Source organism: Nipponia nippon, unplaced genomic scaffold (assembly GCF_047370975.1).
Source record: "Nipponia nippon isolate SJK-2023a ecotype South Korea unplaced genomic scaffold, ASM4737097v1 scaffold_3, whole genome shotgun sequence".
Lineage (NCBI taxonomy): Eukaryota > Metazoa > Chordata > Aves > Pelecaniformes > Threskiornithidae > Nipponia > Nipponia nippon.
In genome coordinates, this window is record NW_028262347.1 from 66,907,391 (window position 1) to 66,933,069 (window position 25,679).

Genomic DNA, 25,679 nt, shown 5'->3' on the forward strand with positions numbered 1-25,679 from the left:
TAAGGTTACAATCAATCTTCCTTAAGGCAGGCAGTGTAATACAGGTGCTAAACTCGCAAGAAAATAGAAAATAAAACCTACTCAGAGTTGCAAACATTATTACAAAATTATCCAGTGGCAACATTCCCCACAGACTAATAGTTGGGCATCCAGCCAGAAAAAAAAATAGATAATCTAAGTTATTAGGACAGCTGTTAAAAACCTCCCAAATAGTTCCCTAGTTTGAGAGAAGAAATGTACACATGATGGAAGGGGAGGACTTCTGACTCTCAAAAAAAGCCAATTTTTAATTCAGCATACAGATAGAGCTAGGAAATTATAATGTTATGCTGCACTGGGTAATTATATCCAAGATGCCTACAAGCATACATCTTCAGGAATGGAGTAATACTGAAAGCTTTTTAAGTACTCATGCCAACAAATTCCCAACTCCAAGTCAGAGCAGGAGGAAAAAAAAAAAAAAAAAAAAAAAAGATGCTGAAGAGAAAAATATTCCCAGTGTGTTTTCTGAAGTGTAAGTACATGCTGTTAGGAGTTCACTAGAAAAAGCTTGGACTCAAGTCCAGTTCTCACTTGCAACTATGAAACCTTTTAAGAAGGAAGATCTGGCACTTATTTTAAAGCTCTTTTTCATTTACAGGAATATCTTCGATGCCTTTTAACTAACTGTAATAAACACAACTTTATACCTTTAAGTTAAAAAAAAAAAAAAAAGACAAGGCATAGCCTTCAAAAGTTTATTTCAAGTATAAAAGTTGTTCAATGAAATATCTACAGTTTTTACTTTCAGTATAAAGGTTTAAACAGATAGAAAGAATCAAGTACTAGATTTCTGAAAAAATATGATTCAATTCAAAATTCTGAACAATAATGAAAAGGCACTTAAACAAAAGATATCCAGCAACAAATATAACTCTTATGTCACAGTGAATGTGTAGTCAAACATTATCTAACACTTTATAAACAAAGAAATTGATTACAGTCTGGTTCAAGTGAGCAACATAGTCCAGACAAGAGTGAATTCAAACTCCCTGCACTTCAACAATCGCACTTTTCTTTCAAGTGTAAAGAAAGCAGAGAGAGAGAAAAACAAGAAAAGTCTTCAGTCAACTATCAGTTTACAGCATTGTGTTCAGATGAAGAACTCAGAGTTCAATTTGTACAAATTCCACAAAAAGAAATGTAAGAAAACTGGGTAGCAGCATAAATACTTCATCGTATCCCCTGATCTGTATGTTTGATTTGAGGGTTTTATATTTGTATTCCCAGTTTAAAAAAAAAAAAGTTTCTACAAAAATAGAAAGCCTTGTTAGAAGCACAAGAATCAGACTAGCATAAGTAGAAAATAAAGGTGTAATGCTTGGGAATCCACTGCAATCCCTTTCCAGTACGAATATTTTTCTACTGCCAGCAATGGAAAGTACCACAAGTAGAAGCCCTCCAGAATCAGAAAAGAAAACAGACGATGACAATTTAAATGAGTTTGAGTTTTTCTTGGTCAAGATTCAACTAACTCCTGTATCTTTAAAAAAAAAAAGAAAAAAGGATTCAAACATGCCGAAAAGAAACAACACATTTGACAATGGCATCTGCAGCACCAAAGCATATTTGTGCAATAAATACAGAATAAGATCTCAATCAAATGAGGCAAACGGGAAAAAATTGCCAACACGCAAAAATAATATTTTTTTTACAATTATTCAGAAATATGAAGTAAACAGGAAAAAGCATTTTAGTGTTGGCATTTTTTTCCCAGTGATACTGAATAAGACCTATGATACAGGAGTGCTATCAAGGCTTTTGCATCTTCTTTTCCAGATACAGTTTCCTGTAGGTCTGAAACATCTCTTTTGAGTCTTTGATTGGAATGTGAAGAGCCTCGCGATCTCCATCCAGGATCTGTATAGCGGTATCAAGTGGAATACTGTCCTCAGCTGAAAGACAGACAGACAAGCAAGTTAAAGCAAAAGCTTAAGAGTCTCAAATGACTCTACTCCTTATGCATGTGGTACTTAAGGCCACCCACTGTCAAAAAGGATGCCACAAACTTCCTTCCAAAAGCACCAGGCACCCCAGATTTAAATCAGTCTTCAATGCATGTTTAAGCAGGAAATGGTCATTTGGGTGTCTTCATAAGAGAGATTTCTAAAGAATATTAAGAAAGGTGTGAATGAAAATGTGCATTTGCAGAAGTAAGAGAAGAAACAAGAGGAAGGGCTAAAAGAATGGCAGACACCAATAGCCAAGGACACATTCAACAGCAGTAAAAGATGTAAACATTGCAAAATGTGTTGCTTGCATCAAAACCACAACACAGGTAACTTGTCAGCACAGGACTTGCACTCTGATAAGAAGAGGATGACAACAAGGTTACAGCACGCTGAATGCACCATTTTGCTTCCTGTTAGACCAGTAGGAAAACAAGACTATAGCTAGAAAGATACATAAAGCAAAGCAAGAAAGACAGCAGGGAGCAACCACACCCAAGATTTACAAAGGATGGAACAACCAAGATCCTGAGATGAAAGATGCCACTGTTGTAACTGCTGACTCCTAAAGGGTACAAAAGACCATCCAAAAAGTAATTTGCCAATCAAGAGAAACAGGGAAGATATAGTAGTGGCACCACTATGTGTGTCATACAATTAATCCTGTCCAGACTACTGGGACACACAGGTAATATGTACAGACAGCATCAATTTACTGTGAAAGCCAAATAAAATTAAAAAAAAAAATCACTTTCTGCTTTTATAGTCTCATGCTAGGTTTTGTTACGTCACTTCCTACATTTTAGAGTGGGAAAGAGCTCGCTTGGTCTTAAAACTGTACTTCAATCTTGTCACCAGCGCTACCTCCGATTCAACTGCACACACATATGCAGGAAAATTCCAATAATCTCCAACAACATATTCTTATGGCAATAAAAATCTCCACAAATCTTTGAAACTCGTATGTCTACTCTACAGTATCCATTTCAGCTGCAGAGCTGGTAAAGAATAAGTTACAATACTTCATTAAGATTTGCTACTCTAAAGAAACACTTAAAACCAAGCAAAGAGTATTTAACTTCTATTTCAAAACAGGTAATCAGAAGTCATTTCACCTGTAGAGATCTCTTCCAGCTTTTTTTGCTTCACTGGATCACATTTTAACCAATCTTCCTTTTTACTCTTGACACCTAAAGAGAAAATTTAAAAAAATGTTTTTGAGGTTCCTATATCACAAGTTTTGGTCTCTATTCAGCATCAAGTTTTAACACATATACTAGCGCATGCGAAAGGAAATTTCCTTTGGGTGTGAGAATGACTGCAAGGGCTGGTATGTACAACCTAAGATTTGGTTTTATTTAAAATCAAATATAGCATTGGACACAAATATGCCTCACAATGCACCACATAAAGTGTTGAAAGATTGGGGATAGGAAAGAAGAGGAGGAAAAAAGGCAGCTTAAAGCAAAGATGGCAAAGGTTACAGAGACCGCGTGCAGGATACGTCTGGCCCAAGCCCTCTCTCTTCCTCAGTGCCGCAAAAGATCTCTCCCTCTGCTGTCTACCCAGCCAGATTTATACGCAACCAGGTGAACACTGAATACAAATCAGATCACCTTTGGTAACAATGCCAAAGGAATCTGCTTCCTACAAACAATCCAAGCTATCTTCTACAAGTAAGTTAGAAAGTCTTCTCACGAAGTCACTTGAAACTGCCATGCTCTAAACTACTCTAACTGTATTCTGTAAAACTTAAGGAAAAAGAATAGAACATTAAATTGAAGGAAAAATCTCATGTTCTTTTTCAGCTTAACACACAGCTGCAGTCTGTCAGAAAGCTAGCTAAGCTATTTCAACCTTCACCTTCTAGAGTCCCACGTTTTGACTGTCTGTAGTTTGTGTAACATGAATGGAATACATACTTTCTACTTGCAATTAATTTACTTACAAATTAATAATGAAGATAGCATCATACCTGCCACAGTGCCTTTCTCTCTATCCCGGGAATTCTTTGCAGCTAAGCTTTCTTCGTCAGTGGTTGGATTTCTGAATAGTATCTCTGGACACAGCTTAAATTCAAGTACTTTGGGTTTGCATGATTTCTCAGCTTCTGAGACAGGAGCATCTCTTTTCGCATCTGGGGTGTTTTGTGTCACTTTGGGCTTTCTATGCCAGACGGGTCTGACAGGTGATGTCTCTAATTTTGTCAGATATATGCTTTCCTGTGCTGTACGTTTAAACGCAACTCTGTTCAGGTAGTGTTTCTTTGGTTCCTTTTGAAGATGCAATTTTAATCTGTTATTTCTTCTATTGAAGTATAGCAGACTTTTATCAGGAAATGTTTTCTCAGAGCACTTGTCTTTGTTTTGACCATCGAGACGTCTGTCTTTATTAGAAAAGTAGTTTTTAGAGATGGTAGAAGATCGAGCCCTTTTTCTCTGTAATTTAAGCACAGAGCGATCTGCTAATGAACTCTTCGGTTTCCAGCCATTTTCTCCATTCAATTTTTTAGCTTTGTCAGTATTTATCATGCAATTATGTGAAAGCTGCTTGGAATTCTTTGCTTCAGATTGTTTCAGTCTTTCCTCTTCCACCTTTGTTTTCTTAGGGTCTCTCTTCCCAATCATATTTTCCTTCCTCTTCCGCTTGTACAACTGCTCCTGTTGGATGAAGGATGAAGGATGAACTTTCATAGATTTATGCTGAGAATACTTGTGGCTTCTTGACTTTAACTCAACAGTGCCAAAATTTGGGAACTTTATAGCATCAGCACAATAACTATTCGGCTTTTTATGTTTTATTTCTGCCGATAATTTGGCTTTCTCTTTGATGTTAATTCCTACATCTTGCCTGAGTATCTCCTTTTGTTTCGTACAGTTCTGTTCTTCAGCTGAGTTCTCTTCACAGGTTTTAATTTTTTGTCCTTGTTTGACTTCAGCATGCTTAATTTCAACAGCTTCTGACTTTGTAAACTTGTGAACGTCTACTTTGGATTTCGTGGCTAAACCTGTTTTGGTTTTATCTTTTGAGAAGGACTCCATTTTGAAAACTCCCTCTTTCTTTTTGGATGACTTTGTCAGGTTCTCTGCATCTGTATGACCAGCTTTCTCTGACAACTCTTCTGAGACTGCGTGAGGCTCTTTTTTGTCAGAATGAAATTCTTTGTCTACCAATGGTGTTCCTCTGTTGATTTGCAGCTCTTCCTTCCAGCTGCTCCTTTTAGATTTATCAACATCCTGGTTTTCAGAGGAATTAAGTGGTCCAATTTTTTCCTGTTGTGTTGTAAGCGGCTTGTATTCGTTATCCACCTTTAGCCTAACTTTTTTGTTCATCGCAGAGGTGTATTTGCCAATGTCTTTTTTATTTTTGCTAACACTGTTTGGGATTTTTTCAGAAATTGGCAGGTTTCCCACTGCACAATTGCTCTTTGTTACGGCATCAGATTTACTGGTGGTTTCTTGTCTCTCTGCAGAGCTAGTATTTTCAGCTTTTGAAAGTTGATCATCATTTTTCTCTGAACCAGACGTTCCAACGTTACAGGTACACTGTGGCATTTTACATGCTGCAGAGAGCCAACCCGCTACAGAACAATCTTTTTTTTTTTTTTCCCTGGGGTTGGAGGTATTCTGTGGGTTTTCTTCCTTCTCGTACAGACTCTGACTAGGCTGAATGCTGCCGTCAAGGTTCTCCTCCTCAGCTGAAGCCTTTTCTGACTGTTGGCTCGCTACTCTCTTCCTGTCACTAGAGGAACACCGGTTGTGTTCAGGAAACAGTTCTTGCATCTGATCAGAGCTTAACACTGCAATTTTTATCTGATCTACTGCGTCCTTCGAACAAGAATTCTTGTCACAAATTTGAGTCTCTTTTTCAGGTTGATTCTCCATCTGCTCAGCCACAGAATCATTTTGTACTGGTTCTTTTGTTAGCATATCAGCACCCTCAATGCCATATGGAAACTCTCTCACTAGTTCAGACAGCTGATTGTTTAGATATTTAATAGGTTCTGCTCCAAAAAGGTTCACGTCTTTTTCTCTGCTATTTTTACTGGACATGTAATTTTGTTTACTGTTGTCGCTTGGAACAGTGAACGTATTTGTTTCAGCGGTTACACTGATCGAGAAATCTAGCGAATTTTGAGGTAACTCCTGGTTCATACTAGCAAGATTTTCCAAGTAATTTTCAGGATGCTTGAAAGATGCATTGAATGATATTTTTTGTTCTGAGGTGGAAATTGTTTTAAGAGGATTGCCACTGCTTTCTTTCTCCAAATGACTAGTTGCGATACCATCCAAAATCTTACCTGCTTCACTCATGCAGCTTGATGAGTCTTCCAACATCTTTTGCAGCAAGCTCTCTCTTTGGGGAGTGTTATTGCTCAGCTCATTTTTATACAAGTCCAGCTGTTGCTCCTTTTGCCTTGGGTCAGATGCATTTCCTTCTGATGAGGTACCATTTAATGCATGTGTCCCAGGGACTGACCTAAAGATACTTGCTATTTGTGGATTATAAAACGTATCACCTTCAACAAGAGAACATACACCAGAAATACAAAACATCTGTTCTTCCAACACAGCTGTGGGTGTATCTCCTGTCTCTAACACAGCTTGCTTGCCTTTATGGTCTCTTATACCTTCTTGAAAGATTTCACTAGAAAAATTTATGCCCAATTCAGGAAGAGAAGGTTTGTTTTGTAATCCAAGCAGCAGATTTTCTCTGGCATCTTGTGCAGACTGACTAACTTTCCTTTGGTTTTCATCATATGAATCATTTGCACTCACACTGTTTTTTACTACTCTGTTTCCATCAGCTAATTTTGTCTGCTGCAAATGTGAGTCCACTTTCTGTACCAGAACACAATCACTGGGTGATGACCGAACCGTTGCTCTTGTTCCTTTCTCTGTGTTTACCACATTTAATTCATTCTTCCCCTCTTCTTGCAAGCTACATGGGCTTCCTGAGTCAATCACTGGATAGGTTTTACCTGCAGATGTCGGACATTTGTCTGCCTGCTCACTCCGTGTTCTCTGTTCAGAAAGTACTAAAGGAGAGACAACTGCAACTTGGAGTTCAAAACTTTTTACCAAATTGCAACTCAGTGTATCAAGTTTTTGTCCTACAGGAGCAGTTGTTACAGGCAAAATTGCTTCGTCTGTACTAACCAGAGCATTATTTTGTTCTCCATTTTTCGTGTTTTGGCTGTAAGGTGAAATCTGATTTGCTGTGGGGCTTTCATTTGACTGGCTATTTTGCACGCTTACAGAGTTCGACGGATGTTTTCTCCACAAGCCCAGGCATGCAGTTAGCTCTTCCACAGAGTAACTACAATTGCTCTGTTTAAAAGATGTATTTTCAGCAAACGGCATTTTTTTCTGAGCTACATCACTCTGGAATTTAGCTTCACCAGATTTGGTCGTTTCTGATACAGGAGAGTTGGTGTGAATCATAAATGCCTGCTCACCTTCCAAATTTCCTACATTCTTCTCACTAGTGTCTTTTATTAAGCTTCCACCTGAGACAGATGTATCTACCAGCGGTTTTTCACTACACAGGAGATTAGTCAATATTTTATCAGCAGTAGCACCAGCTGTCTTCTCTTTCAATAGATTTGTGCTGCTCAATACAAACTGAAGAAATGATGAGTTCTCGGCGCTAGCTGGCACATTCTTTGATGCAATTTTGATAGAGCTATCCACTTGACTAAAACATGAAGCATTGTGCAAGGATGTCACAGGTTTTTGAGAAGAGGCCAAGGCATATGCATCCCTTTGTTCCAAGATGGGAGTGCTCTCAGGATTATTTAATTGAGCTGGAACTTTGCTCTGAGAGAGAACAGGAGCAGAGCTTGATGAAAGGCTTCCCTGCTCCACCTGAGGGTTACTGTGAGTCACCTCTAATCCTCTGTTATCAGCACTGGCTACATTTTTGTCATTTCTTTCTTCAGGTGAAGAGTTAAGTATTGGACTCTCTGTCCTTGCTGTTGCAGATGGGGAAGGTGGTACATTTTGGTTGGGCACCCATGGAACACAATTAGCAAGACTATCTTGATAACTTGGAGGAAGTGGGGGAGTACTTTTCCCATGTTCTGAAACTGCTAAGAGTTTTCTTCTATAGTGATGCATCTTTTCAAGCAGGAGACATTTTTTTTTAATACTGTACAGCCTTTCAGCTTCCCAAGCTAGTCTGTCCTTTGTAACTGTTCGTCTATCTGCTGCTGCTGAAGAAATTTGAGAATTAATAGGCCCATTCATTAAACTACTAGTCTGGCTTTCTTGAACTGAAGCAGGATCACTCAGTGGCTTTGAAGCAGTCACCGAAGAAAGAGTTTCCATGTCTTGCACATCATACAATTTTTTGGAAATGCCAGGGGATGGTACAGACATTTCATTAAAAGGCTGATTTGCTGTCACATTTCCACTTGAGTTACAGACATTCCTAACTGATTGACTGATCTCTCCAGATAGCTGTTTCTGACAGTGTTGCTGAACACTGTTAAAACCAGAAGCATTTTTTTGATCCAATGGGTGCCTCTGTTGGCTAAGGGTATATCCATCAGGCACATTTTGAACTGCCTGTGGTACACCTATTGAAGATTGTGCTGCAGCTCTCGAATCACAGTTGGCAGGCAAAAAAGATGGTGCAGAACATCTGCTAGGAGCTTCTGATCCCATCTGATTTGGTCGATATTGTAGCAGCTGTACATTTGCTGCAGAATTTTGATTCAGTGAGTGTAAAACTTTAAACTGAGTGTAGGGATGATATATTTGGTTTTGGACATGTTGCCCAGATGTACCAAGAGACATAGAATTATTCTGGCAATGAATGTTACTTTGATATAACATTGTAGTTCTCATAGAATTACGCTGCGGCATTTGTGGCCGCACAGTGTAACCGTTTGTGGTTACATACTGAGGTTCCTGAAGTACGTTCCTCAGGTTATTACCAGCGTTCATTTGAGAAGATGGGGGAGGTAACTTTCTAAAGGAATAAATATAGGCATTAGAGTTTGGCCAAGAAGTCTGAGTCATCTCTGCCTGCAAACGTGATGGCTGATTGGGAGCTATTAGTACACAGGATGGTGGATGTCGATCAACTGGATATTTTGAGATAAAGTCATTACCAGCTACAGATTCTCCTGGTAAGGCCTGATCTGAAGTTTTGAATCCTTCAGCATTTACAGGAGGGAAGGCAACATTGCTAGTTGGTAGATACACCATTTGGTTATTTCCAGCATTACTACATGCATTTTTAGAGGAATAGGCATTTGTCTGAGGAAAATCACGTGCATTAGAAAACAATGGAGTGTAACATGCTTCTTCACTTCGCAGGTTCTTCTTTGCATCAGTATTCTGGATTGGTCTTGCATTCCAGTCCATCTTCTGTTGATTTCTTTTTCTTCAGCCAAAACACAAATTCTAAAAAAAAAAAAAAAAAAAAAAAAAAAATCAGACCTTAATGTTGCAATCAAAACCTATTTCACTTACCAAGAAGTGATTTAAATGCACTATGAACAGAACCGTTGAACTTAACTTGCTAGGTAGAAGAGCAACTCCATTGGCACATCCCATGGACATTGATGTGTTAACATCAATGATGTGTTAACATTGATGTCAATGTCAAGTTGCATAAATTATTTCCCGGAACACAGTTAAGGTACAAAAAGACAGAGCAGCAACTAACAATTCTATTGACTGTCTAACAAATAACAAAATTCTCACATTATTCTGCTAATTCTACTGTCATTCAACTTTTTAATTGAACAATAGATTGTTATATTTACCTTCGTGTCCAAAAACAATGGAAAAAAACCAATGTATTTGTATAACATGATACAATGAGCAATGCTTAAGAGCTGAGCATAAGATGCACCTACAGAATATAATACATGTCAGAGTTTTCATACAAGACGACTGGACTTCAATTACACCTTCAAATACAACAAAAGGAAGGAGAAAAATCAATCTGGGTTCAGCAAAGATCTCTCATAATAACGTGGCCCACTTGTTTTTATTTTACACGTCATTTGCCCTTCCCTGACACTGTGGGCAGTTACTAATTTTTGAGAAACATGGGTCTGTGACTCTAGTTAACACATGTAGCTACAAGCAAACCACCCCTAATTCTGTTCGGTAGCATTAACTTACTCAGCATGGAGATGACATCATCACCGCTGCTATTGCAGTAAGTACACCTCCAGGAGGTGACAAAGTCACAAATCTCTAACTCTTCATGCATTATATTCCAGAATTTACATTGATTACCAACAAGCCCAACTGGGTGAGCATGTTACTTCTGACTAACCTCTGGAAAGTTGTTAGAGACAACGTCTTCAAAGCCAAGCACTATTTCAGTCTTCGAAAACGGAAAAGTGCAAAAAAATGACAACAACCTACAAGCATGAATGCTGTTTGCATCTCGGTAAGTTCCTCTCAGTATGGTCAAACCTGTTGTCCCAAAAGCAGGGTCGTTAGCCGGGTGTGCAGATCCCAATTAACACTCAGAGCAGGGGTATTTTATTTCCTTCATATTTGCGCAAAGATGGGTGCTAGGTGGCAGTTCTGTTGTCCCAAAAAGCAGGGTCCGATAGCCAGTGTGCAGTGACCAATTCACACACTGAGTCGAGATATTTGTTTGTTATCCGTTTTGCGCAAAAAGGGGTGCTGTGGGTAAGTCCACAAAGCTAGTACAACTCAGTGTACCAGTTGTCCATATTTATACACTTCCCATTTATGCAACAACCTAAGGCTTATCAGTTGCTTCTTCTTCTTTTCATCCCTTTTGCTGATTCTCCCACCAATTTTATCTTACTAGTTTTTATTTAGAATAACGACTCTCATCTGTCTGTAACAACCCTTGATTCTTAGCAGGCTATGACGACTCTTATCAGTTAGTAATCATTTTCAAGTATTCCTAAGACAAGCAATAGTTAGTCATCAGCAGTTCCACAAACCTAGCACACCGTGGTTAACATACAGTGACATTTTATACATTCTGAGTAGCTGCTATCGGTGCTTTTACAATTCCACTTATTCATCCTTGTGTCTATTGGTTCTCATAAACCTCGTCTCCACTTAAAGGTACAGCGTGTTTTAAATTTACAGCACATGCTCAGTGGGTAAGGGTCTTTGCTCGGGCCGGGGGCTTTACTGCTGGAAGTGTGGGGTTTACTATGTTAATTAGGACAGTTCACTCATGGTTCAAGTGATTCGAACTTGGGCTTTATCAGCGGCCTTGTTTTCTCATGCTTAGCTTGGTATTTCCTTGCTTGACTGTTTTATGCTGTCCTCCTGTCTCTTCTCTCAGGCCAGGTCTTGTTAACTGCTTACAGAGGTTGATTAACGTCCTCTGCCTTAACATCCTTTGCCTTATTTCTCGCATATCTCCAACAAATCCCCTCTTTGAGACTTAAAGTCTCACCTGAGATCCTTTAAGTCTCAATCACTTTTCGTAATATAGTAGTTCTTTTCTCAAATTCTGCGGGGTTTTCCCATGCTAATAAATCTAGTTCGACATCTTCTCTGTTTTTTCAGAGAGAGACTTTCAGGCTTAAGAAATTTATCTCCCTTTGTCATAAGCATGAACATTTTGGGTGATTTCATTAGGGTTACTTGCTTAATCAAGCACCAAACTTTAAAATACAATATAATTACAAGCAGCAAACAAACGTTAGTGACAATAAAACCACAACAGGATGTAGCATGTGATTAAAAGTGCCTGTTGCCACGGGTGACCATCCGAAGAGAACTTCCCACCATTAATGCTCTCCATCTTTCTTCACCCAATCTAACACATGATGGATTTCTTCTGTGTCAGGATGGACGGTGATTAAGGTTTCTTGTCCTTCGTCTCAGGCACGTTCTAGCAACTGGCGTAAAAGTTTCTTTACTAGCGTGGGATTCATCCCGATGGGAGTTGGTAATTGATTTTTGACCAAAGTATAATTGGACTGTAACAGCTGACAAGATGTGACAGGAGCTGAATAGTTAAAATCACATCCTATAGTGTTAGTAAAGTTACAAACACAAATATTTGAGCGGTTATTTATCTCAACAGTGCTATCCTCTGTGACTATAAAAACTGCATAAAGTCCTTATACATATACATCCTTTCCCAACATATACAAGTACAGTTTTAGGGTTCTCTGCTAGACATATTTCGAAGTGACAAACATTTTGCTTAGTGTACAAAATCTGCAAAAGAGACAGCAAATAATTTTTCAGTATTTCTTCTCCTTTAATTCACATTTGATCGCCTCATGTGCAAAAAAACGACAACAACCTACAAGCGTGAATGCTGTTTGCATCTCGGTAAGTTCCTCTAAGTACGGTCAAACCCACCTAGGACAGAACAAACACCTCGCTTTGTGCGGGGTGTTAGACAACTTCTCAACAAAACGTTGCAAGTCATTTCTCTCAGATCGCCCAAGGCTCCTGACTTTCTTTCATGGGCTCTTTTAGATTTTTAAGACTCTCCTGATTTCAAACTTAGGAATTAGAAGCATCATTCAGATCTAGTCTATAAGAGCCACAAAATTAAAATTTTCCAAGTTATTATTATCAAGATTCAAAGATAGCTCTATCTTCCTCCACATTCTCTTTTACTTTCTCTGCTTTCAAAGGGCACCAATAACAAAAGAAAACAGGAAAACAAAGCCACATATGAAATTTGTAAAACAGCATCAACAACAGTATTAAGGCACTACTAACAGCAATGCAGGAATCTTAGATGAGAAAACAGGCTTTTGCATCCAAGCTAAATATTTCAGACTGCTAATGTTACACCAGGTATTTCCTGAAAAATAATCAGGGGATATGTGCTGGTTTTTGCCAGGATAGAGTTAATTTTCTTCATAGCAGCTAGTACGAGGCTACGTTTCGGACTTGTGCTGAAAACAGTGTTGATAATAAAGGGATGTTTTCATTATTGCTGAGCAGTGCTTACACAGAGTCAAGGCTTTTTCTGGTCCTCACACCACCCCACCAGCCAGTAGGCTGGGGGTGCACGAGAAGCTGGGAGGGGACACAGCTGAGACAGGTGATCCCAACTGACCAAAGGGATATCCCACACCATACCATGTAATGTTCAGCATGTAAAGCTGGGGGAAGAAGGAAGGTGGGGATGTTTGGAGTGATGGCATTTGTCTTCCCAAGTAACCATTACGCATCATGGAGCCCTGCTTTCCTGGAGATGGCTGAACCCCTGCCTGCCGATAGGAAGCAGTGAATGAATTCCTTGCTTTGCTTTGCTTGTGTGCGTGGCTTTTGCTTTCCCTATTAAACTGTCTTTATCTCAACCCACAAGTTTTCTCACTGTTACCCTTCCAATTCTCTCCCCCATCCCACCAGGGGGGAGTGAGTGAGCAAGCAGCTGTGTGGTGCTTAGTTGCCAGCTGGGGTTAAACCATGACAGGATAAAACCATCATGTCCTTGAATTAGATAATGGCTGAAGAAATTTAAGACATCTATACGTTCCAGAAACATGACTGAGATATGTAAACAAGACTAAGATGCCAACCAGTACTAATTGTAAAATCCTTGCTAAACAGAGGAGAACCTTTGACTACATGCAACACACAGTCAAGAGTAAAAATCAATTCCTGTCACTGTCAAGACCATAAAAATGAGGAGCACAACCTCAGCTCACCATCATTATTAGCTGGATTAAGAAAACTAAGTTTGCAGCTGTGATCACAACCTTAGAATTTTTTGTAACTTTAATACTACAAAATCTGCTACTTTAAGAAGTGATATTTGGCAGAAAGAGCTTGTCTTAGGAAGAACATTTGAGAAGATCAGTATCGGTACAAGACTCCGAAAGACAGGCTATTCCTCATACATGCCTGCTTCACTCCTTCACCTGCTACTTTCTCACCTTGACCACAAGCCTCAGAAATCATCAGCAACTACTACACAGGCAACTGCCAATTCTTCTTTGATGACGCACAGAAAAGGAATGGAGAGACACCCCCATTGAAGGCAGGAGTAACAGCACAGCTCTTCAACAAATCTATAATGGAACTAAAATGCCTACACCTAGACTTCTCTATCAGATAGTTTTAGGCATGTCTCTGGCCTCTGTCTTATGTAATGTCCCTGAATCACTCTGTGGAGACACCTCATATTCACCTCAGAGAGATTTGAGGGGAATTTGGGCCATCTATATAAAGACCAGTAAGTTCAACTGTTACGGGTTTCTATTCTAGAGGAAAAGGAACGATACATCCAAACAGTGGAAGGCTACACTTCCTTCAGTTTTCTGAAGCCTTACTCTACACAAAACTTCTAAATTCATTTCTGATAGGAAAGACCTCAGTTTTTATTGGCAATGTTTGTTATTGATTACTTCTTCTTAGAGACCCTCCTCTAGGAAATACATAGAGAGGAAAATAAATGAAGCCTAAAACACAGAATAAATTGTAACAGGCTTTTGATCTATTGGATTAGGTAAAACATTCCAGCAAAGATTTAATACTTCATTCACTGAACACTGTAACTTAACATTAAAGTCTGTACACCTGCACACTGAAGCCAGAAAACACCTGAACAGGGAAAACATAGGCAGAGCATGAGACTCAGCAATGTGCTGGACTCATGAGAGGCAAACCAAGATCACAGTAGCAGTTGACTCCTAGAGGGTATAGAAAGCACACCCAAAACCAGCTCACTGTCACCAGGCAAGAGGATAGCAGGACATGCAGTAAAGACTCATGAGGTTACATCCCTTGTCCTACACATTGCTGGAAGAGAAAGTTAAGACAAATGCAGCAAGAGGCCGCAGAACCATGGTGTGGGAGCTACTGTGCTGAGACTGGACAGTAACTGAATGGCCAACCCCAAGCAAACATTTACCATTTCTGCAGAGAGCAGGTTGGCAGTAACCAAACTGCTAATTTAGCATTCCTTTATTTAGCATTTTGGTTAAATGGTAAATGCAACAATAGAGCAGGTAAGACCTGCATGATCATCATCAGGTAAACTACTCACCTGTCAATCAGTTTCTGTGATTCACCAGGGAACACGGACAGCCAGTTCAAAAGGAGTGAGCAACTGCAGAAGGCAACAGGTTGCTGAAATGAGAGGGTATAAAAAGATAGTTCACCTACTGTTGGCTAAGACCAGCAGCAGAGGATTACAACACTGAAGATCCCCACCACCTGAAAAATCAACAGTTATGGAGGTAAACATCCTTCTCCAGGCTATGTGACCACACAAGGATAGGTGTTCCTGGAGCCCCCATGCCATGAGCATGGTCTCTTAAGAGACCAATACAAGGATCTTGTGGACCATAAGACTGGAAGAACTTATTCTGGGGTTGCTCCTATAGTCAACCCCTGACAAATGGGCTGAATAATAATACCTGGTAAGGTCAGAATGCAAGCATGCATTCTGTGTGTGTGCACATGCCAAAGACCAGTTTATCTGGAGGGCATCTGCCCAAAATTGATCAAGTAAAAAGGGAAGATGGTTATCAACCACCAACTGATGGGGTTGAAGAGGAATACAATCATCACCTGGATTAAGCAGTAACTGGGGAAGTTCAGACCCTTTTGAAACAAAGAAGGATTCAATAGAAGTATAAAAGAAGCTTGAAATTTTCAACAAGAGGAAACCACCTTGGAGTCGAAACAGCAGTAGTCAAGACCTGTGTGACACTGCCCAAAGTCACCCTGCCAACATCACCACCTCTACCTGTGCCAGACAGAGCATCCTCTCCATCAGATGCTGCAAGGAGCCCAGCCTGTATCCAGCTAGAGGACTGACAGTGCAGGGTGCAACAACCAGGGACCCACACCTCAGCTGTGTGCATGCGAACTCATGGGATGCCTTCTCACCAGCATGGGGATCAGTGGGTTATAGGGAACAGCAAATGCTCACATAAAGCCGGAGCAACCCCATCTCCCACAGAAAGTGTGTGTAAAAGAGGGCTTGTGCTTCTAACCCATACATCAGGGGAAGGTGGAGATAGAGGGATGCATGTCACAAATAGAGAGATTAGCACTTTCTGGGATAAAAGAAAGGTATTTAGAAACAGCACATGCTCCCAGAAACTGTAGATGCTTGACATTTTTAAAGTGTCACATTTTGTGGTTTATTTGTTATATTACCAATTTTCGTTCTGAAGATATAGTTGAGTGATTGCCAGTTAATTACATGTTCTTAATAAACTCCTTCAATCTTGAATAAACTACATTAACAGAATAGTTCTCTACTACAGTTTACCATAACCATACATTACTGTATTTGTGCATTTTTTTTAATTGCAATTGCACACTGTAGTGCCTGGGCTATAAAAAAAAACCAAAAACACTGTAATGTTTGCATAGTCATGGTCTCTGTCCTCCACTAGGTAACACTGCTACACATTTGCTCCTGCTAACAGACTGACCTTAAGGAGGATTACTGGAAGGAAGTAAACAATGTTCACCTGGAGATTAGTGACATCAGTAACCCAAAAGTACCATGAGGAAGTAACCAGCAACAGCAGATGAAAGGAACGATGACAAATATAAAGAGTATTTGATCGGGTGACCCATTTAACACTGAGACCAGGAGACTAGTAACATAAATTCAACACAAAGCCAACTCTGTGAAAGATCCTTTGATCACTCTGGAGAAACAGCCACCAGTAGACCTCACTGCTTTTCAAAACCATTGAAGTTTACTTCATCCAAGTCCACTGATAAGGAGGAAGTTAGCGTTGTGTTCTGATTTGTACTGTGGTTAGCAAAACTGTATTTACCAGTGTGACAGCCAACACAGTAGCCCTATATCAGGATAGGTCCACAGGAGCTTGACTCCTCTGGTGTAACTATAGTAGGGCTTGTGGTGGGTTGACCTCAGCCAGCAGCCAAGCACTCATGCAGCCACTGACTCACCCTCAAGCAGGACAAGGGAGAAAATTGGAAGAACAAAAAGTGAGAAAACTGAAGGCTGAGATAAAGAGAGTTTAACAGGTAAAGGAAAGGGGAGGCAGGTGTGGAAACAAGCAACACAAAGGAAATCACTCCCCGCCTCCCACGATCAGACAGATGCCCAGCTGGTCTCTGAGCAACAGCAACCTTGGAAGCCAAACCCCCCTTCTTCCTCCACCTGTTTTTTTTTTTGCTGAGCATGACGTTATACTGTATGGAATATCTCCTTTCACCAACGTGGGTCACCTGTCCTGGCTGCATCCCCTCCCAGCCTCCTGCCCACTCTCACCTCACTCGGTGTGGGGACAGAGTGGGAAAGAGGAGGCCTTGATGCTGTGCAAGCACTGCTCAGCCATCACCAAAACACTGGTGAGTTACCAACACTGTTTTAGGCACAGACCCAAACCCCAGCACCATACAGCTGCTGCAAAGAAAATTAACTCCATCCCAGCCACACCCAGTACAGGGCTGCAAACAGCCCTGAACTGTAAAGCTCATGGCTGATATGCTTTATTTAGAACTACTGTTTTATTAGTTTTAGATAACAGATACTTGAATTAAGGGCTCATCTTTTTCCCTGCCATAACCACTTCCACACTAATCAATCGACTCTCCCAGCACACAGTGATGAAATTCAGCGTGCTGAAGGCATTAAAGGTATTGACTGCTACAAACTGATCCTTGTGCTCCAGCACCACAGCTGCCCTGGGACAAGCTGGTGGAGAACACAGCACTGAGGCCGTCCTACAACAATCTCCACACACCACACAAGTATAAATAAATTAATCAGGGACACAAATAGTCAGGAAGTAGTACATGGCGTAGAAAGCAATGAGAATAAAAGTAGTTCATCTGCCTCAAGTTTGCAAGATGATGATTTAAATGTAAGGGTTAACTAATAAACATACTACTTATTTCCATTTAAGTATTGAGCCTTGTCTGTTTGGCTATGTACAGACTGACCTAAACTTGCTCTGTGTTTATAGCTGGCCAAAGAAGATCTGGCTTGAGCCTGGAGGTAACTGCAGCTGGCATCACATTCAAGCCAATATGCTTTGCTGATAATGGTGCTATGCATTTCACTTACATGTGGGAATTTAAGTTAAAACCATGTTTTGAGCTCCCACTTTTTTTCTTAAATCAAACTGGACATAAAAGTTTATTTATATATACATATGAAAAACTAGGAATATAAACTAAGAATAAGCATCTTCAACTTAACCGAGAGTATCTTCGGCTTAACTTTTCTTAGTTTACTCATGTAAACTGTTAACCTGAACAGCCAGCACAATGACATTAAAAAGCAGTCTCTCGCTACACACTAATCCTACAGGCAGGGCTTGTGCATGCAACTAAGAGCCACAAGTGCACTCAGAGAGTGCAAAAACGAAACCGGTGTGAGGAAATCAGTTCAAATGGTGCTGTCATGGTCAGACCTTCTGCCACTATCTACCCGCTGAAGGAATAAGGTTTCAAGGCACAAAAAGTGAGGTTTATTGGGATAAGGCACTCATTAAGTAGGCAACAATTACACCACACAGCAAGTGAGGACTATCCTGCTTCTATTCCAAATTCCTTATTATCTACCTAATAGGTATCACTCAATTCCCAGGAAAGTATCCTCACCCGGCATCCCAAGTAAGGGGAGATCACCAAGGCGCAGGCCAGCCGTTCCTCAGGAGCGCTCCAATTGGGCTCTCGGGGAGCGGTTTACACACCCCTCTCCTGGGTGCTTTCTGTGGTCACTGCCTGGCAGCGTCATTTCGCTGTTGCCAGACTGGCCCAGGGCCCTACTCAGTCTGGATCGTCTCCTCACAGGTGCCTACACATTTGGGATCTCCAAGGTCCTGTATAGCAAGCATGCAGGCTTAAGGTCCAAAGTGAGCGAGAGCGAGCCGGCTTCACTTTCTCATATGAATAAAGCGAGGAGAATTCATAGCTGTCCTTAAGTTTGTGGTGAGTGGAGTCAGGGTCCCTGGTGTGGGATTCAGACCTGCCTACTCTCCTTCCGTCCTTCTGCTGTTTACATTGATTCTTATGGAGTCTTTTCAGATTTACATCTGTTAACAGACGAGGCTCTTCACTTGGAACCGGTGTTGGGGGCAGCACTGGCAGGGAATCAGGGCTGCTGTGAGTCCTGGGCTGAGTTCGGGTGGCAAATCGCATAAAATTGTAGGTGGCAGCTTCTGCTGGGAACAGAAGGGAGACACCAGAGAGCCGTTACCTTGGAAAGGCCACCCAGGGCAGGGGCATCAGCAGCTAGCAGCTCTTTCAGCAGCTAACAGCTCTTCCTAGCTCGCTCCAGGCACTTGTCCCCGAAGGAGACTGTGGTACCGTGCCTGGAAGGGGAACTGCACCATGATGCATCCCCAGCCCATGCCCATCACAGGTGCTGGGATCCCTGAGCTGCCGCAGCAGAGGGTTCAACTGATTCAGAAGCACTTGAGCCTGACTGCCCATCCAGCCCATTTACTTTTCTTTATTGCCAAAGACTCCTGCCTGCTCACCCTCAGGTATGGCTGGGCAACCCTTCCTGCTCAACCCTTGCTGCTTTGGATCTGACCTTCTGTACATCAGTAGATTGCCTGGGAGCAAGCTGGAGCTCTGCACAAAACCCCACAAAATATACAAGACTAACAACATCAACAATGCACTTAGTTGCATCACTTTCCTATCTTCCCACCAGAACTCTGTAGCACAACCATGTGAGAGATCAATTCTCTGGGGCAACATCCAGTTTTAGCCCTACAAACTCTCCTTCCACATCCCTGCTTTTTCAGTTTCAGTCATTTGAGATTTCACGACTTCTGAAAAGAACACAGTATTTCCATTTCAAAGAGAAACTAGACAAAGAGACTCCATGACCAAACTCTTCTCTCATCTGACACCCTTGGGGGGGTGCAGCACAGACATCAGTCCTGGTATTGCACAGCCAGGACACAATCACCACACTTTCCCCCACCAATTCACAAAAGGAAGGGGTGGAAATGTGGCATTAGTATTGTATTATTTGGTATTTCCAAAAAGAAATGGCACAGAAGGGGGAAGATGTGGGATGCAATGCCTGGCTAGCAAGTCCAGATAGTGCTTCCACAAGTCAACCATAAAAGCAGGACAGTCCAACCAGAAAAATTTGTATTTCCCAGACACGTTGGCTGGTCAAGTCACTCATCTGAAGAAGCCCTACCCTGCTTTCTGCTGGCCCACCTGATAGCCATATAAATATAGCAAATCTTTGGTCCAACTTGACTTCAGACAATTATGTCAAATTCCTCCCTTCCTGAAGCTTGACCAGCCTTATGAATCAGACCAACTATTAAAATTGAGTATGATGCTAATGGAGGCATCCCAACTGTGTCTCTACGTGCTCCTTCAAAGGCATAGACCTAGCCAAATTAAGCGAGCACTATCACGAATCTGTTACTGTGGGTTATTTAATCTGTCTTGCAAATATGTCACGTGACAGGGGATACCATCTGAATCTCAGAAACAGAAGCCTGCACCCTCATTTAGGGTCTGGAATCCAACTACAAACTCCAGTGGGAAATATAGACTCTATCAGGCACCACTGACATATGCTCAAAGATAAATGCCTTGAGATGACCGAGGCCCCCCACTCTTCTCTGGGCCAGTCCCACAGACTTGGGATTAAGCACAGGTAGGCTGGTTATCAGTCACACTTTAGATGTAGCCCCTGTGGCAGATGAAGCCCTATTGGGTTGTCACCCCTCTGAGGCCCAGCAGCACCCACGAGTCAAGAAGGGCCCTGGTCCACTCAGAGCCCATTAATGTCAACAGGCACTAGCCTTACAGGCACAGTGCCCAGCACCACATGGTCCCAGCTATTAGTAAAAGAGTAAAGAACCCTTAACACTCTCTACAACTACCTGAAAGGAGGTTGTAGCGAGGTGGGGGTCGGGCTCTTCTCCCGAATAACAAGCAATAGGACAAGAAAATGGCCTCAAGTTGCACCAGGGGAGGTTTAGGTTGGATATTAGGAAAAATTTCTTCACTGAAAGGGTAGTCAGGAGCTAGCACAGGCTGCCCAGGGAGGTGGTTGAGTCCCCATGCCTGGAGGTATTTAAGAGACATGTAGATGTGGTGCTAGGGATATGGTTTAGTGGTGGACTTGGCAGTGCTAGGTTAATGGTTGGACTTGATGATCTTGAAGGTCTTTTCCAAGCTAAATAATTCTATGATTCTAAAGTTAGTTTCTGCTATGCTCAGTCATCCTCCCTCCTCTGTGAAGATACAGCTACAGTTACCACCAAACACCCTCGTGTTCACTTAGTTAAAAATATCCCTAAGCCTGTGCAAAACGACCCTGATCCAAAGCGTCTTGCAGCATGGAAAGCCTCTTTGGCCCTGGGCGTTCCCAAACAGGCAGCCCACAGAGTCCCAACATCTGTTTTACTGGCTTTTGCCAACAACCCCCTCCCCATGCCACATCTTTTCCCACCAGAGCCTTAGCAAGGGCCCCAGTGCCCCTCCCACCACTTCATCACCTGGAAGCTGGAAAACCCCAGCCCCTGGTTACCAGACAGACTTATATCAGACATACAATTAGCACCCCAGGGGAGCCAGTCAAAACCTGCTGATCCCTCTCAGGTGGCATGGAAGGTGCAGCTTACAGGGACTTCCCATCCAGAGCTAGATGCCACCATCAACAATACCATTATTTGTGTCCCCTCACGGGCACTCAAAATTCTGCCTTCCGTTGATCACACTGGAGGGGACCACTTCCCTCACCCTCTGCAGTAGCGCATGGGTTCACAGGAGCCCCTTCAGCCCTTCCCATAGTCAAGTGCGGCATCCCTAACAGACAGACAAGCCTGAGGATCTGCGGTTTTTGGGAGGTTCTAACATCCATTGTGGAGCAACCCAAATGCAGTTCTGGTCAGGTCAGAACAGCAGCAGTTTATTACTGTAGCGACAGGGTACAACACAGAGCAACGGCATGACAGCCTCTGCTGATACACACTCTGCCCAGTTGGGGCAGTGACAGAGTTTATATACCTCTGGGTTACAAGACTTGTTTTTCACAGAACTGCAGCTACATGCCAGATAAGCACGATGTAGTAAGTTACCACAAAGAACGGTAACATAGGGATTACTTCAGATAAGCTCCAGACAGTACATCCTTTTACAAGTATTTCACTCCAATAATTGAGTCACACTTACTCAGTGAGGCCATTAGGTAACATTGCAGATATTTCATAACTAACTAGAGAGGCTTGCAAAGGCCTACGAGGCATTAGCTCATTTTACTTCCACATATGGAACTACTCAGAGACCAGACCTTCCATGATGCTCAAGGGAAGGTAGAGTTGTCTGGTACTTCTGAACCAAAACTCCCCCTAGTTTGGGTACTTTGAGAAGCACCTCCCCTACCTGCAATGACCCATGCTGTTAACACCTTGTGAACTTGCAAGCGCCAAAACTCATTACAAAACTTCTCACAGAACTGGAAAATAAGGAGTATTCACTGGCACCCACTCCTCTTAACAGCCCCATTTGACCAATGCACAAACCCAATGGGTCTTGGCATCTGACCAATGACTACCAAGGCATAAATTCTGCCTCCTCTCTGCCTCATACTGCAGTCCCAATAGCTGCCGAAGTAATCAATGCCATTTACCTTTCTTCTTACCTATGCATAGCGGGTTTGGACATTAAAGACATGTTCTTCCAGTGTGCCACTCACCTGGATGACCAAGCTCACTTCGCTTGTACTCGGTATGGCATTCATTATACCTTTACTCATTTATCTCAAGACTATTGCTATAGTCCTACCATTGCTCATGGTATCTTAGCATCAACATTAGCTGAAATTTCTCCCACTCCTGATGTCTCTCCAGTATATTGATGACATTTTCCTAGGCAGACAGACAGGAATCTGTTGCACAAGATATGATCCCCAATTTCAGCCCTCAAAGAACACTGGGAACTTTATATTCCTCCTGGTAAATGCCAGGGTCCTTCCCAGAATGTAAGGTGTTTGGGTTTTTTTTAAAGGAGTCTTCTTGTATGCCATTACCAAGGGTATTCCTAAAAGTGTCTTGCAATCTGTTTTTTTTACCTAACCTACTCCCTCCTCCAAATGCAAACATCAGAGTCTCCTAGGCTCTTTAAACTTTTGTCATGACAAGGCATGGGTTTTAGTCAGCTAGGCCATCCCCTCTATTCCTTGCTGTGCACACATTCCACCTGGGACTGGAACGAACAGGCCCCAACCTTTCTCCTACAAGTATTCAACAGTACTGGTATTTGGGACCCCTCACTCCTTCTGGTGGACTAGAACTCAGGGTCCAGCACAGTGCAAACTGCTCGGTGATGACTGTTCCAGGAAATAGGTCCCAAGGACCCTAGCCCTAAACCAATCCCTTTTGGCAGCAAGGGGTGGCAAGACGTGCAAGCCTCACACAGGGAATGGGAGCATGCTTTACACAACACCTTCCTTGTCCTTTCTGATAATGACAAACTCCTTGTGGATCACCCCCTTACACTGAACAGTTCTATTCTTCGCAATGTCCTTCACATGTTCCTTTCCCTGAAGGACATGCAGAATCCATTACCATTCAGCGTTGGGTTCTCTGCCATCAGAATCCAACCTTTAGGCCCCAACCATATGATTCTCACCTCCCCCTCCTCCAATTTCAGGTGATCCCTCACACTTGCCTATTACAGAAGCCTATCCTTTCAACATCCCACAGAAGGATGTCTGGTTTACAGAAGCCTCCACAATCCTTCACCATAATTCCTGGCTTAGGCATGCCACTGCTTTTGATACTGCAGATGACCAAGCTGTTACACCTGATCACCACGACAGTGCCCAGATGGCTGAACTCTTGGCCCTTTGCTTAGTCATTCACTCCTCTGACAACCAGGTCTACATTGACTCCTGGGCTGGTTTTGCTGGGTGCACCCACTGGCTTCCCTCTTGGAAAGCACACTCCTTCCACACCCATACTGGGGAAATTTAGGGCTGACTTCTTTGTGAATAAATACAGGATTATGTGCACTCATGTGCTTTGGCTGTCAGCCATGTTGATTCCCATTCTGCTTGCCCCATGGCCAAGGCTGCATGGAATGCCAAGCAGATGTCACTGCTGTGATCAGAGGGGTGGCAGTGGTGGCAAACACTGACACCTATGATAAAGCCAACCGCAGCCCAATAGTAGCAGATGAAACTGAGACAACTTCAGCCAAAACCTCCAACCTGGACCACAGAACCACTGTGGCAGCTCTCTGGTTGCACAAGTGTTGGGGTCATCCTGCTGCTAAAGCTTTAGTCAGAGTTGCAGCACGCTATGAAATAGGTTTTCCCTCAGACATGGCACAAAGTGTTACGCAGGCCCAAGTGGGGAAGAACTGGTCTCTTTCAGCAATTAGCTACCCACAGCCAGCACTATGGAAATACTAGCAGACATTATACTGGTCCAATAATCAGTGTGCCTGTACCAACCGTTTTGTGGCACGTCCCTTACACCTTCTCACTCTGTTGACATTGTGTGCCTTTAGGTTAAAGCTTTAATCACTGAATTTAATACTATTCTCTTGTCTGAGTCCCACTGATACTTCCCTTCCTCAGCTCACCACAACCAACCCTCCAACTATTCTCCCTAACTCACCCTCAACTCCATCCCCCATCGTTACTGAAGTCCCAGCCAATAAGCTACACCCAAAGACTACCTCACTGCAAAATCTTCACTTTCCCTTACAGTTATCGTTACTTAAATTGGGGTTAGGGCAGTGGTTGACCGCAAACACTTTGCCTTTATGGGAATGTCCAAAACACAGTGATTGCATGTTATTACTAAACCTTTAGGGGTAACCCAAGCGAACATTTCCTCAGCTCTGAGCTGCCTTCAAGCCCAACCAAGGGCCCAAGCTGCAGCAGCTGTAATCTTAAGAGAAGGTGATAGCAGATTCCCACCTGCTGAAACTCACAAAAGTTGTCCAGAATAAGACCACTGAAACCAAATGACACCTGCAAGCCTGGCAGCTCTTGGTAAACTTTACATATAATGCAAATGCAGACTTAACTATTGCCTATGTATTGACCATAGGAGACACTACTACTGAACAAATCTACCCTATCATATCTCTGGCTTTACACCAAGATAGATCTGTGATCCATCCCATGTATAATCGACAACAGGCCTGGCAGAGAAATAAAGGATGACAATACGTAGACATTGAAGCTTGCATCCCTGATCTAGGATGGGGCTCATGTGTGAAAGGAATTCCTCTGGAACCTCCAATATGTGCCTTAATTCCCTGAGAGGAGTCTGACATTTCTCAGTACACCCCAACGAACACGCTGAGACAGCACTCGTCTATGTCAGCAATGGCTGTGTATATTTATGATCATGAATGTTCACTAACAGCAACTGGAGCTTTGAATTTGAGGTTACATCCAGCTGCAGTTTTGTTAGTTTTGACTTTATTGTGTTTATTGCTTATAATCATTCTGTAAATCAAAGCTGGGCAAATAATGAAACAAATTATGTTAATCCAACATGTAAAACATATGCAATTAACTGATTCTGTATGTGCAATGCTATATAATTAGCATTAATTGTAACGCTTAAGCTAAGCAACTCATCAAATAATTGTACCCTTACCACTGATCTGCAATACACAACATATTTATGACAGAGACAAGAGGTAACCGAACTACTACTCTATGAGTCAATAAAGTGTATTGACTATAGTCATGGGGCGGAGTGCGACAGATACACTCAACTCCTTGACCAAACCAGCGATAGTTTGGTTCAGG

The 25,679-nt window shown here is 42.0% G+C and overlaps 1 protein-coding gene across 2 annotated transcripts in view; it reads right to left on the reverse strand.

The window, feature by feature from the left end:
• Nucleotides 1-723: 723 nt before the first annotated feature.
• Nucleotides 724-25,679, reverse strand: part of RESF1 (retroelement silencing factor 1) — a 34,542-nt gene continuing 9,586 nt past the window's right edge. Inside the window, exons 3-6 of one of the 2 annotated variants that reach the window (XM_087766971.1) lie at nt 14,970-15,052; nt 3,964-9,400; nt 3,104-3,178; nt 724-1,934 (exon numbers count right to left, since the gene is read on the reverse strand). In XM_087766971.1, coding sequence (XP_087623097.1) covers nt 1,792-1,934; nt 3,104-3,178; nt 3,964-9,361 — 5,616 coding nt within the window. In that variant the 5' untranslated portion in view covers nt 9,362-9,400; nt 14,970-15,052 and the 3' untranslated portion in view covers nt 724-1,791. The remainder of the gene's footprint in view (nt 1,935-3,103; nt 3,179-3,963; nt 9,401-14,969; nt 15,053-25,679) is intronic. The other variant, XM_087766972.1, reaches the window with a different exon arrangement.